General features: G+C 35.4%; 1 protein-coding gene across 1 annotated transcript in view; it reads left to right on the top strand.

Annotated features, from left to right (window-relative positions):
- Rab3GAP1 (RAB3 GTPase activating protein subunit 1) overlaps positions 1 to 20,008 on the top strand; it is a 342,380-nt gene that overhangs the window by 121,194 nt on the left and 201,178 nt on the right. The window contains exons 14-15 of the mRNA XM_090380465.1: positions 2,962 to 3,036; positions 13,551 to 13,723. Of these exons, the coding sequence (XP_090236591.1) occupies positions 2,962 to 3,036; positions 13,551 to 13,723 (248 nt within the window). The remainder of the gene's footprint in view (positions 1 to 2,961; positions 3,037 to 13,550; positions 13,724 to 20,008) is intronic.

The following is a 20,008-nucleotide window of genomic DNA, read 5'->3' as shown; positions in this document are numbered from 1 at the left end:
GTTGGCTGTCTTCTTGTCTGGAGCTTCTTTTTTTTTCTGGAATTGACGCATCTATAAGCTTCCCGATATTTAGGTTCTTCCACAAATTCTGGATGTTTTACTATCTGTTTCACAGAAGATGATCCATTGAAAAATGTATAGATTCCATATTTCCTTGTTGGTTGCTGCTTCTGCTATTTTTTTGCTGATGTTAGGTACATATGGAGAGTATTTTTTGTAGATTTTGGTTCCAGTTGGTTGAAGGCCTTGATGCTATTCTCTATTGTTTTATTTATGATATGGAGAGGGAATTCATTATTTAAGGCAAGTTTAGTGATTGCATCTAATTCTTGTTGGAGATTTTCACCTTTGCAACTTTGGTGGGCTCTTAAAATAAATGATTTCAGTACTCAGATCTTTGTAGATTGAGGATGGCATGATTTATAATTCAGGATGATGCCTGTATCTGTTGGTTTCTTGTAGACTTCCATTTGCACTTTGTGGGTTTTCTGGTAAGTAAGATGTCCAGGAAAGGTAGGCTGCCTTTGCTTTTGCTTTTTTGTTTTGAATTTTATATTGTTCTTTTGGAAGCTGTTAAGGGAATTGTGAAATTTATTCATTTTTTCTGCCCCATGGCTCCAGATGGCAATTATATCGTTGACATATCTGCTCCAGAACTGAGGTTTGAGAGGCTATTTTTCTAGAAATATGTTTTCTAAGTGGGCCATGAATATTACAGCCAAGAGTGGGGAAACGGCATTGTCCATGCTTAGGCCTGCAGTTTGGGAGTAGAAGGATTTATTGAAGGAGAAATAGGCTTCTCACATCAACAGATCAATGAGTTCTAATACCTCTGAGACTGGTAACGGTCTTGGCTTCCCAAGGTAGATGTGGCTATCTTGGACTTCCAGGAGACTTGTTTTTCTTCATCTAATGGTATTGTTGTGATACAGTCAGTGTTGAAAGAACCCAAGATGTAATTTGTATTGATTTGCACATTTTTTAGCCTGGAGATAAAAAAAAAAACATCTGGAGATCTATTTGTCAACATAAAGGTCTATAAACCGGGTTTCCCAGCCAGACCAATCATTAGCAGTAGACTTCATCCTGGACAAAAGATTTCTAAATGGCTTGTATAGCTCCACTCCCAAATAACCCCTAGTAACCAGCATACCTGAAGAACAGCCAAGGTTTAATCTCCAGACTGAAAAATAAGAGTATCTTTTTGTCCACCTGACTAAACTTGTTACTCTTCTCCACCCCATTCCACTATATCTTTCTTAATATGAGACTTCTAGACCTATTTGCAGTATTGAAGGTGTGACCTAACCTTTGTCTTATACAATGCGATGATCACCTCCTTGTCCCTGCTAGCAAAATTCCTGTATATCATTGACAGCTCCTTATGAGCTGGCCTAGCAGCCAGTCTGCACTGCTCAGAGAACTTCATGTTTGACTGTTTAACTACCTGTAGGTTTTTTCGTTCTTCATTACCTTGAGTGTGGCACCACACAATAGATATGTTATTCTGAAATTACTATTTCCCATATACAATACCTTGTATTTATCAATATTAAACCTCAATTGCCATTTCTCAGACCATTTGCCTAATTAATCTAGGTCCTATTTTGGCAGCATATTCCAAATGATTCTTGTCATTAATCATGCTACTAACCTTTGTATCATCAGCAAACTTAGACATTATACTTGATATTCTCTGAGCAGTGTAGACAGGCTGCCAGAGCAGATCATGGAGTTTTGTCAATGATATATAGGAATTTTGCTAGCAGAGACAAGGAGGTGATTATACTCTTGTATAAGGCAATGGTCAGGCCACACCTTGAGTACTGCGTACAGGTCTGGAGACCTCATTTTAGGAAGGATGTAGAGTTGCTAGAACAAGTACAGAGAAGGGCAACAAGATTGGTGAGAAGAACAAAGGAGTGTGCTTACGAAGAAAGGCTTAAATTCTGCAAGTTGCAGCATCTGGAGACTAGGTACCTGCAAGGTGATCTGATTGAGGTGTACAAGGCCTTGAATGGTTTGAGCATCTCAGTGCTGATGGAATACTTTCACTTGCTCAGATTAAGAACCTGAAGGGGCATAGATTCAAATTCAGGAAAGACAGTTGTAGAATAGATGTGCGGAAGTTTGCCTTATCCAGTGGGTAGTTGATTGCAGGAACAGACTTCTATCTGTTGTTTGGAAGCTGATAGCTTAAATAAACTTAAGGCTGAACTAGACATTTGGAGTGACCAGATGGGTGAAATTGGAAGGTTTTTTTTTTTTTTTTTTTTTTTAGCTGATGCTCTATAAGCTTGCTTTCTTGCATTGTATGCTCAACTAATGCTAATATGCCTTCAACAATATTGTTAATAAATATGGAAAGCACTGCTTTGAGGCCTGAATTCGGAATGCATCACTTGGTAGGTTACTAGATGCTTTGAATCCTTGACAAGTCTCTAGTTTTATTTGTCTATAGGGTATTTCTTTAGTGACTTGTTTCTTCCCTTCATTGTATAGAAAAGTGTCATTGTCAGGAAGCTGTACCTGGCTTTCCTCTCAAAGAAAACTTTTAATTTTGCAACTAATTAACATGTCATTGGTATATTTTTTTTTTATTGCATCTGCATGTGAGCTGAAATAGGAAAGAAACTATATATTTACAGTAATTATTCTCCAGTGATTCTGGCTGTTTATAAAAATATACCACAGAAGAGAATACAATAGCACAGTATTTTCCAAACTTTATGTAATGGCACCCTCCTTAGCTTAACATTTTTATTATATCCCCCTTCTTTATTTTGAATAATTGAATTTGTTGAGAGGAACATTTGAACATTTATTCCTGCCCCTGTTTCCCAACCACCTCGGGGCATAACCCACACTTTGGCAACCACTACAACATATGGATACCATAGTATTACATTACATTACATTACATTATATTATATTATATTATATTAATTTTTTGGTTTTTAGGAAGAAGATAACTGGAAAGATAGTCCAAGCAGTGACAGTGCATTGAAAGAAAATGAAATCTTAACTAGATTACAGGTATTTTACATTATATGGCACATTAATTTAAAAAATGAGCAGCTTTTAATTATATTTCATGATAAGAATAAATCAATAGACTAACTCTGGAATCTCTCTCTCTCTCTCTAACTTGGGAATTTTTTTTTGGCTGATGCAGCATAAGCCTCAGGCTTCCTTGCATAATATGGCTAATAATAATAAACTACATGCAAGTACAGCTTAGATCTCTTTTTTCTAGTTCCTAAATAATCAATGATATTGATGATGGTATCACAAGTTTCATATCAAATATATTAAATTGGGGGTCGTTAGCAAGAATATTTATATCTTGCTACAACAAGACATAAATTATGCAACTGATCTAAAAAAATGGTAATATAGCATTAATGTTGAAACATTTTCCCTAGATATTTATATGCTATAATGCTAATAAATGCAAGTATCTGTGCCTGGGTCACAATAATCCAGAGTTACATCAGATGGGGGCATAATGCCCTCAGTATGGTTGAAGATGATAAGGGTATAGGAATTGTAATGTCCTCATGGTTCAGAACCTTCAGAGAGTACTAGACAGGTGTTCAAATTCAAATTTCTTGGAATAAATTCTAGATCTTTTTGTTTCAATGAATGATTTTTTTATGCATGTGGCAGATGTCTCTGTCTTTCAAATACCAGCAGTAATCTATCATAATGTTTGTGTTTACTATCCCATCTCACCATCTCCTTTATATCTGGTGGGATTGCTAACCACATTCCTCAGTGATGAAACCAAGATTTTTTGCTAAAAGTATGTGTGAGTACAAGAAATGAATATAGAAACTATCTTACATCCTGATTTTTGAAATTTATTGAACATATTTTCAATGAAACTCTCATGATTGACATTGTTCTTATTCCCTAAGAAGTCATGATAATTTTTAAACTCAATCCATGCTTCTTTTTTAGCTGGAGATATTTTCCTCGTCTTGCTCAAAGTTAATTTCATTCCCTGAAATTAACTTTCTTAACTGTGGCCCTAATGAAAACACTTTCTTCAAGTTTTGCACCAGATAATGCTGATCAGATAATTGATTGCAAGGATACTTTATACAATTGCCATCTTTGTTTAAACCTTTTTCAACTTGCTCCTTTAAATTGATATATTTTTTTTTTTTTTTTTTTTTTGTAGTTGTTGGCGCATCGGCTTCTGTGGCCATAATGCACCTCCCAAGGTTTTTCCAGTACTTTGATCCAAGCTCGAGGCGGGATTCGAACCCACGACCTTTGGGTTGCCAGGCAGGCACTTTACCCACCCGGCTAGCCCGGTCGGCCTTTTAAATTGATATGAAGTATAGGCAATCAGACTTTTGTTGGATCCACCAGACATTCATGTACAGTACCTCATAAACCTGGCTGTTTCTGCATGACTATTGCTTCCTTATCCAATGATGACCTCTGCTGTGCTGTTCCAGCCATATATGAAACATGGTCTATTAGTTAATTGCAGACCCAGCAACATATGAAGACCCTTTAACTCTCTATAAAGTGACCATTTGTCTTTCATTATTTAACTTTATTATATCAAGAAGTTTGATGTTTTTCCATATGTCTCTCTGAAGTGAACCCAAATGTGCAATTGAAATAAAAGCATAAATATTTTCCATATGAATGGTTTTCATGTTTGTTTTGGAAGAATTACTGAAAGTCTCTACTCATTTGGTTAAAACCCTCAATAAGTCATTAATCAGAAATATTGCTGCTGTAGACATGAATTTTTCTGAGAAAAGTATGGAATGAGCTCCTCATGATATCTGTACTAAAAAAATTCTCTCTCTAGAGAGAGTAGGTTCTTTGCAGAAGATTTTTTAATAGACTTTAATAGATTTTTTAATCTCTTGCCAAATCATTTAGCTATTTTGTGTGAACCATTGTGGTTTGCATACATTTTCATGCTGAGAACAGTCACTGTTGCTGTATATATTACATTAAGCATCTGATAACAGAATTGTATTCAGAATATCTGGTGGAGAAGGTATAGACAGAGATCAAATCCATGTATGACGATTAGTCTTACAGCATATTGACAGATTCAGATATGAAATATCCTTTTTATGCACCAAACTTTAGATATGCAAAAATAACAATTGTCTCTGTGGTTTTCATTCCAGGCTATGGGAATAGCAAAAGATAGACTTTTTCCCCCCTTTTGATTTCATTTCTTCAAACATTCAACAAAAGTTTATTTTAGCAAACATATTCCATTCTTAAATGTGTGCAATATGCCTTCTTCTTTCCACCAAACAAATTTAACAAATTCTACAATTTTTCCTTTGCTTTTTTACAACAGAGTTATCACAAATGTAGAAAAATCTGTCAAGTTTATATATGCTGCCTCTTGTTCTCCTACTGCACTGCAAAACTTACATACAGGAACAAACAGTTTTTTTTCTGTATGTAAAAAAACAGAAATTTTCTACATACAGAAATTTTTAGATTAATTAGATAAAATTATCTTTCTCTGTACAAACTAATATGGTACAGAGAATGATAATTTGTAGCCGTCTGTTCCACTTATATACTAATGCTATCTTGCTCATTCTCAAAAGGTTTTCTGTTCACGATCATTACTTTATGGAATGTATTACTGTAGTAGATTACTCTAAACTTTATTTATTGCCTATATTGTGTCAGAATTAGTTGTTAGGACACCTAACATCTGACATAGACTAATGTAAACTTAGTATCACTTGGAAACAGAAGATGATGAATTTTACTATGACATGTACAATATATTTGGAAGGTTATACAGGAGAGGATATATACTTGTCAAGAGTGGCCTGTGTGCAGCAGTAGAACCCCCAGATTTGAAACTAACTCATGCCAACATTGAGTCTGTAGTCTGTATGGTATGAAGTAGAAATGAAAAGATTAGCATTAGCAGTGGCATATGATGCAAGAAAGCAAGCTTATACAGCATCAGCCAAAAAAAAAAAAAAAACTTCCCATTTCACCTATCCTTTCACTTAAAAAAGTTTGTCCAGTTCTTCCTTGAATGTATTTGAACTATCAACTTCCACAGTGACAGATGGAAGTTTGTTCCAATAATTAATCACTCACTGACTGAAGGCAAATTTCCACACATCTATTCTGCAATTGTCTTTCCTCAATTTTAATTTATGCCCCCCCAAGTGAGCAGGATGAAGAATCCCATCAGCATTGAGCTTGCTCAAACCATTCAAAGTCTTATACACCTCCCAGATGCCTAGTCTCTAGATGTTGCAATTTAGAAAACTTACGCCTTTCTTGGTAAGAGCACCCCTTTGTTCCCCTCACCAATCTCATTGCCCTTTGCTGTTCTTGTTCCAGCAGCTTTACATCCTTCCTAAAATGAGGCCTCCAGACCTGTATGCAGTACTCAAGGTGTGGCCTGACCATTGCCTTATACAAAGGGGTAATCACCTACTTATCCCTGCTAACAAAATTCCTATATATCATTGCCAAGACCCCATGAGCTGCTCTGAAAACTTCATATCTGACATCTAACGAGATCATTATACAAACCAAAAGAGTATGGTGAGTCTCTACATGCAGATGAAATGGGAGATTTAAATCTTCTTGTTGATAGAGAAATTTGGAAGGTGAACTTGCCATTGGGGATAAAATTTTAATCACCTTGATGACTTATCTATATCAGCATGTTCTGACCTGATCATCATCTGTGATCTAGATAGCATCATTTGGTTGACAATACAGGAGTCCTGAGCAAGGAGTGATCATAGTGCTAAGGTGGATGACAGTCTCTAATTAAAGGAAAGAAGAGGAATGTCCAACACCATATGAACTATCACAGGTGCACTATGTCCAAAGTTGTTCATGTATCAGAAAATCCACCGAAATAACCAACTTTCAGAATGATATAATTTGTGGATCGTATGAGAATTGATAAAAAACTAGCATTACCCGAGCAATAACAGGAAGATACAATTTATTACAACATAGTTATTGTTCATATTTCTTCAATATAATCACCCCATGGGTATAATCTTTTCCCACAACCATGGTAGATTCCACCTGCAGAATTGTTTTTTATTAATATCTGCAAGAGACTGATTTATGGAATTATGGTACCCCAATCTTTTGTTAAAAATGCATGCTATAAATCTGGATTGAAATGTCAAAGCAATGACATTGAGATCTTCTCAGTTAAAAAAACTCTGGCAAAAACCAAATGGCATGAAGGTTAATGCTAATCATTACTTATGCTGTGAGGTACCATTTGTCATCATTCTTAGAAGTGTAATCAGGGACAGCATGTCCTTCTTAACCATGTTAGTCTGGCAAATACTGAAAAATAAAAATATAAAACACTACAATATTATAAGATTTTTTTATGTTTTGTATTTAATTTTTTTTTTTTTTTTTATGAAAACCCCAAACACGAGAGGTATTAGAACCTATAGTACTTAGTATCATGCTTGGGTTGGAGGTTGAGAAGACGAAAGAAGATATTTGTTGACATTAGACTTGAACTTCTGTAGACTGTAATTTTCAGGAAATATGCATGAAGGAAGGTTGTTCCAGAAAACGACAATTGAATGAATAAACGAGGAAGATGAAAAGTTGGTTCTGTGAGTTTGAAGTTGGACAGTAAATGGATGTTCGCTGGTGGCAGCACGTGTTCGGACTGTTTTGAAAGAGAGAGCAGGAATTATAGAAGCCAATTCAGAAGAACAGTGCCCATGAAATTATCTGTAGAAAAGGAGTGCAGCAGAAACAGTACGTCTGTGAGACAGAGAGTGGAGAGACTCTGTTAGAGAGGGGTGCTTCCGTAGCCAGGTGGGCAGGAGCAGCAGTGCGTAGTACACGTTTCTTGATTAGACCGGGGTTTGAGCCCTTTCCCACCAAATACGGAGGATGCAGAAAGGTCAGGAAATGACCACTTCATATCCCCGGAGCAATATGGCCTTAGTTGCTAATGCTCCTAAAAACCAAATAACAACAACAACTATTAGAGAGGAGTCATTAATTAACCTAACTGCCCTCTTCTGAATGAAATCTAGAAGCTTCAGAGAGGTTTTGGGGCACCGCCCCAGATGTGGGAACAATATTCCATGGTAGGGCAGATTTGCGATTTGTACAGAGTGAACAGCTGTTTGGAAGAAAAGTAACGCCGAGAACGAAAGAGAAAACAAAGTTTTTTTTTTAGATGCAGAGGAAGCAATATTTCTAATGTTCTTGTGCCAAGAGAGATTAGAAGTCAGGGTAATCCCCAAAAGAGATATATCATTTTGCTTAGAAATCGGAGTGTCACCAAAGGTAAGCATAGGAGCAGAAGAATCCTTTTTGTGAGATATAGGACAAGACTGAGATTTAGAAGGGTTGAAATCAACTAAGTTGTCTTTGCCCCACATTAAGATCAGCATTTAAGGAATTGGTAGCAGATTTTTGAGAAGTTGAAGCTGATTGAGCAGGACAAGGTTTCTCAAAATGGAAAGTAGAATGCAATGTGCTATCATCGGCAAAACTATGGATAAGATTTCCAGTCAATGGAAGAAGGTCATTAATATTCAAGAGGAAAAGAGTGGGAGAAAGAACTGAACCTTGGGGACACCAGCATGAGTGGAGAAGTTAGAAGACAGAGAGCCATTTACCATCACACTCAGATAGAAAACTGGATAACCAATTACAAAAAACAGTTGGCAAACCATAAGATGGAAGCTTGTTTAGAAGATTTTTATGCCAAACACGATCGAAAGCCTTTGAGATGTCAAGAGCAACTACTTGTGTTTCACCAAACTTTTCCATTGAATTTGTCCATAAATGGGTAACATAAGCCAGAATATCACCAGTGGATCAACTGACGGAATCCATACTAGTGATCGTTGATCAGGCGGAAGGGTTCTAGGTAGTTTAAGAGTTGGCGGTTAATTGATTTCTCCATTACTTTAGAAAGAATAGAAATAATTGCAATGGGATGATAATTGGATGTGAGGGACTTGTCACCCTTTTTAGAAACTGGCTGGATATGAACAAATTTCTAAGCAGAAGGAAAAACACCTTTGGAATAAGAAAGTGAAAAAAGGTGGCAAAGAACAGGAGTAAGTTCAGGAGCACAGGTTTTGAGAACAAGTAGAGAAATACTATCAGGACCTGGATCTTTCTTAGCATTGAGATTCGTCAAAATCGTTCTGACATCCTTTTGACAGAAGACCACAGGAGGCATTGAATGGAGCATGTTGGGAATGGTGGGAGGTGTATTATCAAGATTATTAATACATGAGTTGGAAGAAAAATGGGATGCTAGAAGGTCAGCTTTATCCTTGGCTGAAGTGACAACAGAACCACCTGGTTTTGACAGAGGTGGGAGCAGAGATGAGCAAAAGTTGCGGCCAATAGCTTTGGCAATAGACCAGAATGGTCGGCTACCAATAGGGCAAGAAGCAAGTTTTCTACTCTTAGCCTGTTCAAAATCTAGTTTGGACTGATTAATGACTGCTTTACAATTGTTGCAAGCCTTGGTGTAGGCAGAAAATGAAACTGGAGAATTGGAAACAAGCCAATTACGATATGCAACATTCTTCTCTTGAACAGCCTTAGCACTTTTATTGGAAAACCAAGGTTTAGATAAAGGACAAGATTTTAAAGTGGAGTGTGGAATAAAGGATTCCATTTCTATAAGAATAATTTCACTGGCACGATCAGAGCAAACGTTGACATCAGAAGTTTTGAAACAGTAGTCCGACTAAGGAAAAGAAGAAAAGAAATCTCGCAGGTCATCCCATTTTGCATTCTTGTAATGCTAAACAATGCGAGGTTGGGAATAGCCATGAGATAAAGGCTCCATTAGAGAAGAGACAATCACCAAGTTGTGATCTGAGGTACTTAAAGGACCACACACTTCAACCGTGTACTTGGAAGGGTTGTTTGTGAGAAAAAGATCAAGCGTGTTGGCTGTATGGTTAGGATTGTCCGGTATTCTTGTAGGTAAATGTACAATCTGTGCAAGGTCATTGGAAATTGCAAAAGCATCAACATCTCAACCAGCTGGGTCGGAGTGACTAGAAAATGGAAGCCAGCTGGAGTTGTGAACATTAAAATCACCAAGGAAAATTATCTCACTGTTAAGAAAGTTGGACTGCAGAAAGTCAAGTTGCAAAGAGAGGAAGTCAAAGAGCTCCAAGTGATTAGTGGAGTTGGGAGAATGGTAGAGACAGCAGATAAATTTGACACAATGAGGTAGAGAGATTTTAAACCAGAGAAGATCAAAGAGAGGAGATTCCTAATTACAATTCTCTGACAGGGAATATTGGAATAGACATATGCACAAATATTGCCCAGGGGCTCACATCTGGTGAGTATGGGCTTGGCACACCCAGGATCCTGAGCTGGATATCACCATTCTTCTCTTTCTTGGTGATTCCCTTCTACTTCTCTCTCTCTCTCTCTCTCTCTCTCTCGGTAATTCAGAAATTTTTTTTTTGTCTGGTGCAGCATAAGCCTCAGGCTTCCTTGCACTATATGGATAATAATAATAATAATACCCCCTTTGAGACGAAAGGAATCATACAGCGAATAATTTGGGCAACTGAGATGTGCAGTATTTGAATCAACCGATAACTGAGATTCTGTCAGAAAAAATACATGGGGTTTGGCAGACTGTAAGTGGAAATGGACATCGTTGAGATTAGAATTGAGACCACATATATTTGTGAAATGAACTAGGAAGTGTTTGGGAGGTTTAGATCTTTTCGCAGATAAGCTTACTCTATTAGTTTGACAATTCATGGTGTATTCAATAATAAGAAAAAGTGGAGGGGACATGCTGTATGAAGTAATGAAATTTTTGGATATGGCGTACACATGGTAAGAATATACCTAGATCCTTGTATTTAATTTATCAATATTTAACATAAATATTGATAAATTAAAATAAAAATTATAGTCTTACTTTCATAGTTCAGTGTTAGTCCATATACCAGAATGCAGTAAGGAGAACCTATCAGAATATGCATTAGGACAACCTAATGCAGCTATTGTTATCTATCTTTTATGGTCCATTTGTGAGCAATAGTGGCATGCAGGAACAATTAGAAGAACTGCACATTATATTATATATGCTTGAGTGAAGGAGCTTTATTACCTTTGTTAGCTGCAGTGATGTTTAAAAGATGTAATCCATGTGTTTGCTCTTGCTGATAATATAATTATTTCTGAAATGGATAATGACTAACTGATTAAATGAGTATTAAAATTTATATTTTAACACATTTTAATAATCAGTGAAATTTAAAGAGGCTTTTTGCTAACTTTTATAATACAAGGTTATTACAAAGTAGCTTAACAACTTTAAATGTTTGTAAGTACCACAATTTTAGGAACTGAGGGAAGACATACATCAAATTAAAGAGAAATACTTAGTTTTGATATGGGCACCAGCAGTTATTTGACAAACATCCCATCAAAAATCAAGCTCCTCCCACACTTCACACATTGTTTTGGGTTACTTTTGCTACAGCAACAGCAATTCTGCCCTTCACTTTGACCACATTCCTTGGTAATGGTAGTTGATAGATGTCATCTTTCACAAAACCCCAAAAATAGAAATCTCTTGGCGCCAAGTCTGGGGGTTGTGTAAACCAATGAATGGGACCTGAATACCAAATCCATCGTGTCATTTTTCAATGATAATGAGGTGAAGCACCATCTTGTTGGAAGAATAGTTGTCCAATGGGATCATCAGCACTGATTTACGGTATCAGAAAATTCTTGAGCATATCAAGGTAAACAACTCCAGTGATTGATTTTTTATGAAAAAAGAAAGGTCAGTAAACTTTCTCTGAATTCAAATCACAACGCTGTTACAAACATGTTCAAGTAAGCATCCACCTGGTTCTTCTGTGCCCCAATCATGAATGTTGTGCATTTGACATAGCCACTAACGTGAAGTGTGGACTCATCGATGAACATAATATGCTCGAACAGGTTATTTTCATCATCATGCTTTGCCTGCATTTCCAGAAATTTGCACACTTAACTTTGTCTTCATTTGTGATTGCTTGCACCACTTGATAGCAGTAAAGCTTCAGCTGCAGATATTTCTGTAGCACTTTTCAAATGGTTGGCTGTTGGGACACATGTCCCATCCTTCACTGTTTCATCACCATCACTCACACTTGGTCTGTCTGTTTTTTTTTGCGTAAGTCACACATCATCTCATACTTACAAAACTTCTCTGCCACTGATACACAGAATTTTTGCTGGGATTTTTCATAAAATGAGTGTGAAATCGTCTCTGAACTGGTGTCGCCAACTTTATTACCCTCAAACCAAAAGAAGACACTTGCCATTTTGTTGATGCTGTTTCAGTGCCTCTAGTGGAGACAGATGCAACTACTAATTGTTTCAAAAAAAAAAAAAAAACACTATTTTTGGCTCTTTCCATGCTGCCATATACCCCATTCAGTTAAGCTACTTTGTAATAGAATAACGACTACAGAATAAACAAAATAAATTTTGAATCAAAAAAATTTTAATTGCTGTTGTTAGTGTGAGTTGGACTGAGCATTACAGCAGTATTATTTTGCTTGCTCCTTGTTTTTTCAACACTACCTATGATCTAAATTGTGTTGAAAACAGAGACATTTGCCCATTGTTTTACATACCAGTGCATAATTAGAAGGGGGAAAACACCACAAGCAACTTCTAAACCAGTAGAACTGGGAAAACACTGAAGTATCCACAATATTCCCCTGACACAAATCCTTTAATTTCCGACTGTTCTCCATGATGAAAGAACTTCATTTGGAGAATGCATTTTGAAAATAAACAGGATGTCTTTCATGCTATGGACCAGTCTTTTGTGGATGTTGAGGAAACTCTGTATGTAGTATTTTACAAATAACAAGGGTATTGAAAAAGTTATACACATAAATGATGATTATACTGAAGCAATACAGTTTTTGTGTGATAAAATATAATTGTACAAAGTAGGCACAGCCTGTTTGCAGCACTTGAGCAAACTGTTTTTTTTTATTAAGTGTCAGTACTGTGTGATTGATAATTTATACTTTGTCATTACCTAGTTACTTTTTTTTTTTTTTTTTCATTAATCCTTGTGATATACTTTTATCATAAAATTGCTGGAATAATGCATTTTTATACTCTGTTCATTCAAACTTTAATCTTGACATAAACAAACACACATTATTGACTAAAGTTCTCATACTACCAAAGTACCACTGTATGGCTTAGCAGTTAACCAATGAGAGCTTTGCAATGATGTATATTTTTTTAAGTCAGGATGAACATTTGTGGGTGTTTTTATTTATGTCAGGATTAACATTTGTATTTGTTTTTATTTATGTCGGGATTAACATTTGTATTTGTTTTTATTTATGTCATGATAAATATTTGTATTTATTTATGCCAGAATGAACTTCTGTATTTGTTTACATCAGGATGTTAGAATGAACAGTGCATAAATCAAAACAGTTTGTGTTATTTGTTGTTTTATTTGAATTGTTTATACTTACTGGTTATGTAATTTTTAACAGAAGCATATGTGGTCATTCAAGTCAGTACCACCTGGTAGCTTGACATGGAGGTTAGCATTGGCCATGTGTCATGTTAGTCATGCATATGGGGGACTGATTGCTGTGGCGCATTTATGGCGGGACTTTCTTCTAGAAATGAGGCATCGCTGGGAAAATAATTACACTTTACCATGGTAAGTAATTTTTCTCTCTTTAATAATAATTTACTATAGATCATATCTCAAAATACACATTTCTTGTTGTTTATAATGTAGCATCTGTCAAAAAGGATTTTGTATTTGTATATTTTTGAAATAATAAAGGAAACCAGTTATAAACACTACCATAATCTTGAATCTATAAATTCATATTTAAGTGTACTTAAACTCAGATTTAAGTATAAAAAGTTATCCCAAGCAAATAAACACCCTTGATGCCACACTGAGTTTCAATCTCAGTGATGCCCATTCCACTTACAGTCTGTCAAGCCCCACTTACTTTTTCAAAGGTAGAACTGCAAAGGTGGATATATCCACTTTGATATTCTCTGTCAGAGACAATAACTTGAAATAGTCTATATTCGATCTTCTGTCTTAAAATCTCTCTACCCCATTCTGCCAAATTCATCTGTTACCTCTATCAATCTCTCACTTCCACTAATCACACAGAACTTTTTGACTTCCTTCCTTTGAAGCTCAGCTTTCTCCAGTCCAGCTTTCCTAACAATGAGGTAATTTTTCTTGGTTATTTTAATGTTCACAACTCCAGCTGGCTTTAATTTTCTAGTTACATGTATCCATCCAGCTGGTAGAAATGCTGATGCTTTTGAAATTACTAATGACTTCACACAGATTGTTCATTTACCTATGAGAATACCAGATGATCCCAACTGCAAAGCCAACGCTCTTGATTTTTTTTCTCAAACCCTTCCAAGTACGTGGTTGAGGTGAGTGGTTCTCGGATCAACTGAGTGATGGTCTTTTATCCAAGGGAGCCTTTTCTTTTGTGGCCATTCTCAACCTTGTGTTGTTTGGCATTACAGGAATGCAAAGTGGGATGATCTGTGAGGTTCTATTCTTCTTTTCCTTGGTTGGATTACTGTTTTAAATTTTCTGATGTCAATGATCATGTCAGTGAAATTATCCTTGTAGGGACGAAATCCTTTATTTCACACTCCACTTTAAAATCTCTTCCTTTATCTAAGTCTTGGTTTTCCAATAAACGTGTTAAGGCTGATCGAGATAAGAATGTTTCATATCACAGTTGACTTGCATCCAAATCTTCAGTTTCATTTTCTCCCTACACCAAAGCCCACAACAATTGTAAAGCAGTTATTAATCAATCCAAACTAGTTACTTCTTGTCCAATGGTAGTCAAGCATTCTGGTCTCTTGCCATAGCTATTGGCTGAAACTTTTGCACATCTGTACTCCCACCTCTGTTGAAATTTGTTCTATTGTCCCTAAGCTAAAGATAAAGCCAACTTGTTAACATCCTACTTTCTCCTAACTCTTTTATTGACAATCTTGGGAAAAACACCTCTTACTATTCTCATTGCTCTCCACTCAATACCTCCTATGGTCTTCAATCAAATGATGTCAGAAGAATTTTGAATCATTTTGCTGTCAAGAAAGCTCCAGGTCTTGATTGTGTCATCTTTTTACACTTTCTTATTATACTGGTGTTTTCCTTCTGCTTGGAAATTTGCTCATATCCAGCCAGTTCTTAAAAAGGTTGAAAAGTCCCTCCCATCAATTACCATTCCATTGCACTTACTTCTATTTGTTCTAAAGTAATGGAGAAATCCTTTTAACTTCCAACTTCTAAACTACCTTGAAACTTTCACCCAATTAATGATCACCTATATGGATTCCATCAGTGTCTGTCCACTGGTGATATAATTACCCATTTATGGAAAAATGCGATGGAAAAATTTGGTAAAGTTCAAGCAGTTGCTCTTGACAGTTCAAAGGCTTTTTATCATGTTTGGCATAAAGCACTTTTAAAGTAGCTTCTATCTTATGGATTACTGACTGCTTTTTGTAATCGGGTATCCAGTTTTCTTTCTGACCACTTACCACAGGTGATAGTAGATGTGTCTCTCTGTCTTCTAAATTCTCAACTAATGCTGTGTTCCCCAAACTTCACTCTTTTCCTCTTTTATATTAATGACCTTCTATTGACTGGAAATCCTATCCATAGTTTGACTGATAATAAGACATTGCATTCCACCTTGCATTATAGCCAAAGTAGCTTATGCGCCATCAAACCCCCATATCAACAACAACAAGAATTCCACCTTCCATTTGAAGCTGTTTGTACATGGATGTTTGTACACGGATGTTTGTACACTTCAAATGAAAACAGCTTCAACTTCTCGAATATCCATTACCAGTTCCTTAAATGCTGACCTCCAGATAATTTTGCAGTGGAGCAAAAATAACTTAGTTGATTTCAATCCTTCTAAAACTCAGTCCTGTCTTATATCTCACAAAAAGGATTCTTCTGCTCCTGCGCTTATCTTCAGTGACACTCAGATTTCTATACAAGATCACATCTGTATTATGAATTACTCTGACTTCTAATCTCTTGGCATAAGAACATCACAAATATTGCTTCTTCTGCTTCTAAAAAACTGGATTTTCTCTTTTGCTCTCGGTGTTACTTTTCTTCCAAACAGTCACTCACTCACTCTCTACAAATCTCGAATCTGCCCTACTGTTGAATATTGTTCCTGTATCTGGGGTTGTGCTCCCCAAACCTCTCTCTCTCAGGCTTCTAGACTCCATTCAAAAGAGTGCAGTTAGGTTAGTTAATGACCCACCTCTTACAAAGTCTCTCCACTCTGTCTCATAGATTTCTGTTTCTGCTGTATGCCTTTTTCTATAGATATTTCTATGGGAACTGTTCTGAATTTGCTTGTATAATTTGCCTCTCTCTTTCACCAGTCCAAATACATGCAACACTTAATTGTCATTCCATTTACAGTCCTACTTCAAACTCATAGAATCAACTTTTCTTCTTCATATATCCCTTCAACTTCCATTTTCTGGAACAACCTTTCTTCACACTTATTTCCTGAACATTACAATCTACAGAAATATAAGTCTAACCTAAGAAGCATCTTCTTTCATCTTCTCAGCTGTAAACCCACTCATGATACTAAGTATTATGGGTTCTAATACCCTTTGTGTTTTTGGTTTTCTTTAAAAATAAATAAAATATGTTCATTCACAAAACTGTTGAAATGAAAGTACACTTTATTTGAATTATTCATTTAAAAATCTGTTCATTATCTGTGAAGAGTTTCAACATTCTCCTTGCAAATAACAACTGAGCAGCATTGTAATTTGGCCAGATTTTTTTTAGGTATAGTACTTCAGGTTTTTTTTTTAATAATTTGCCTCAGAGCTGTTTCAATGAGTTGAAGTTCTAATGAACAGCTTCTGACAGAAAAAAGGGCCTTGTACATTGGTGATCATATCAATAACAAAATTACACAAGACAACTGACTGATCTTTATTAAAATAAATGTACAAAAATAAGTAAAAATAAGTTAAGAATGAATATAAACATTATACTAAAAACAATAAAAATGTATACCAATTAAAATAAGTTAAAATAGAACAACGTAAGTGAGGATAAAATAAATCAAAATCACACACAATATAAGTGAGGATAAAATAAGTTAAAATGGCAAAACATAAGTGAGCAGCAAAAATAATTTGGGTTCACCAGTGCTTATCATATTGTAGGATTGCAGACTCCATAATGGGGTGGATACAGGTACCTTTATTGCTATTAAAATTGAGGCTTGCCATAGAAATATGGAGTGCCTCAAGCCACAAGTGAAACCAGAAATTGTGCAAGCAATCAATAATCTCAACAGTATTTGCTAGGGTCAAGCTTATCATGTTGTTCTTTCCAGTAAAGTTCAACAGCAGCAGAGCAAGCAAAATTTGCAGTTCCAATAGCCTCCTCATGCTCATGAATGTGGTTCTCCAATCTGACTATGGCAAAGTGTTGTTCACATTTTGTTTAGTCAAACATGATCCTGTCCCATTCCAGTTCTGTGATATACAGGAATACTAAAGTTGCTGAAGTAAGGACAAATTTAATGAGGTGCAGATACCCTTTCCATATTCTCTATAGACTTGAGTTACAGGCTCATGATGTCACATTACAACATCAAATTATTGCCTGCTGTCTGCTCTCCCCACTATCTAGGTATATTTGAGCATCTTTCCAGGGTAATACAGAATTGCCATATTAGATGTATACAACAACCTGGAAGGAAGTTTGTCTCTCATTACTAATGTAAAAATACAAAGTGGGTGTGTTTACCACATAAGATGCCCAGATTGTGCAGTACCTTGTTACATTGATGAATCTGGCAGAAGATTGGAAGACTGCATTCACGAGTATGAGGAGGCTACTGGCACTGCAAATTTTGCTTGCTCTGCTGTTGTTGAACATCCATTACATTGAGTTTATTGATGCTTATGCAATTTTCATTTTCATGCATGACTCGAGGTACTCCATATTAATATGGCAAGCCCCAATTTTAACTAGAATAAAGGTACTCGCATTTATCCCATTATGAAGTCCACTATCTTACAATATGTTGAGCACTGGTGCACTTGGATTATTGTTGCTAAAACACATTGTTTACTACCATCAGATCTTGATTAGTTGCCTTTTTTTAAGCATCATCATGCCCTGGTTTCCTCTATCACACAAAAAAACCTACTATTTGTATTGTATTGTATTGTGCCATGTGATAGTCTTTTAGTTGACAAAGAGGCACCCTGCCTTGAAAGCTACTCACTTATGTTTTTTAATTTTCACTTAATTTATTCTGCATATATTTTAATTGCTTTTAGTATTGTTTGTTTGTATTCATTCTTAACTTACTTTTCACTTATTTTTATTTATTTTTGAATATTTATTGTAATAAAGTTCAGTCAGTTGTCTCAAGTAATTTTATTATTGATTTTCTGACGGGTTTTTGTCAACTGCTTCAGCACTCGACGGATGCAAGAACATTCTGGGTTGTCATATGCAGACATGTTAACTCCCCTCTCTATATGTTATTCTGAACAAGTGTTCCATTTTGAGCCCTAGCCTGCTCAATACACTTTTAGCTCACATGGTCAATATTGTTTCCATTCTTGCAGACCTTTTTCCTCTTCATTACCTCTCACTAACCATTCACTTTCTCATTCTTTCTACACACACCCAACAGATAACATGTTCAGAAGGAGCAACATTCCTACCATTTTCTGTTTTACCATTTTTGTTATGTTTTTTAAGCTTGAGCACTATAGAGCAATTGTTGTTTTAATACATTTCTACAATTTAAGAATGCTATTAGATTGTCCACCTCTTCATGAGAGAAATTTTATTTTTCATCTTTAAAACTAAAAATAGAGGCTGTCACTGTATATATGTTTCACAGATTTTGTACATCCAGTTAATGTAAGCAGAATAATACTGCAGCATTTATTGGTAACGAAGTGGAAGGGTTTCTAGGTTATAATTATTATAACTTGGATTTGAAATAGCTGTTTAAACATAATATAAACTAATTAGGATTATAGCCAAAAACACTTCTATTATAATATTAATTTTTACAAATTAATATTATAATAAAAATAATAATATTGTACAAGAATAATAAAAAAATCAAATGAAAGAAAAATAATAAAATGAAAAAGAAACTAACAGAAAAACAGGGTAGCCATTTAAAAAGGCATTACTTATTCTGAAATTTGACGTACATATCTAAAATGCATTTCAGAATAAGTAATGGCTAATGGCTACCAGTTTTTTTTTTTTTTTTTTTTTCATTTCTTTCTCATTTATGATCTTTCCACATTAGAATTTAACTATGCAAATTTTCAGAGGTAAGTTATTTAAACTAATGATCTCTCCATGTGAAAACTTAACTATGCAGATTTCAGAAGTGGATTACTTAAATTAAAAAAGCTTTGCTATTTATTTATGATTAATACAGTTCAAAGAAATTATATAATATGAGTGTATGTTTATATCTCCAAATACAGATACTTGTATGTTATCACACAAATTGAAGTGGGCAAAAAATTTCAATATCTGACCCCCTTTTGAAACTGTTCATTTAAAAGAAAAGTCATTTAAATGGCAGTAGGTCTAATGTAATGAAATATTTCAATATAAAAATAACAAATTATTGAGATATTGCATCTGTGTGGGTGTTCAGGACCTTGCTATATATAGGGCTATTCTGCCTGTGATTAGTATTAGTAATGGCAAATGATGCAAGGAAGCAAACTTGTATAGCATCATTTCCACCTCCCCCAAAACAACCTCATCTGTACTCCTTAATAGTTTATCTAATCCTTTGAATTTCTTCAAAGAAACTACTTACTTCCACAACACATGATGGAAATTTGTTCCAACAATCAGTTACATCCTGGGTGAAATAAAATTTTTACACCT

Source organism: Mastigoproctus giganteus, chromosome 8 (genome assembly GCF_048544385.1).
Source record: "Mastigoproctus giganteus isolate SK-2022 chromosome 8, ASM4854438v1, whole genome shotgun sequence".
NCBI classification, from domain to species: Eukaryota; Metazoa; Arthropoda; class Arachnida; order Uropygi; family Thelyphonidae; genus Mastigoproctus; species Mastigoproctus giganteus.
Note: the sequence above shows the minus strand (reverse complement) of the source record. Positions and strands in the feature narration are given on the sequence as shown.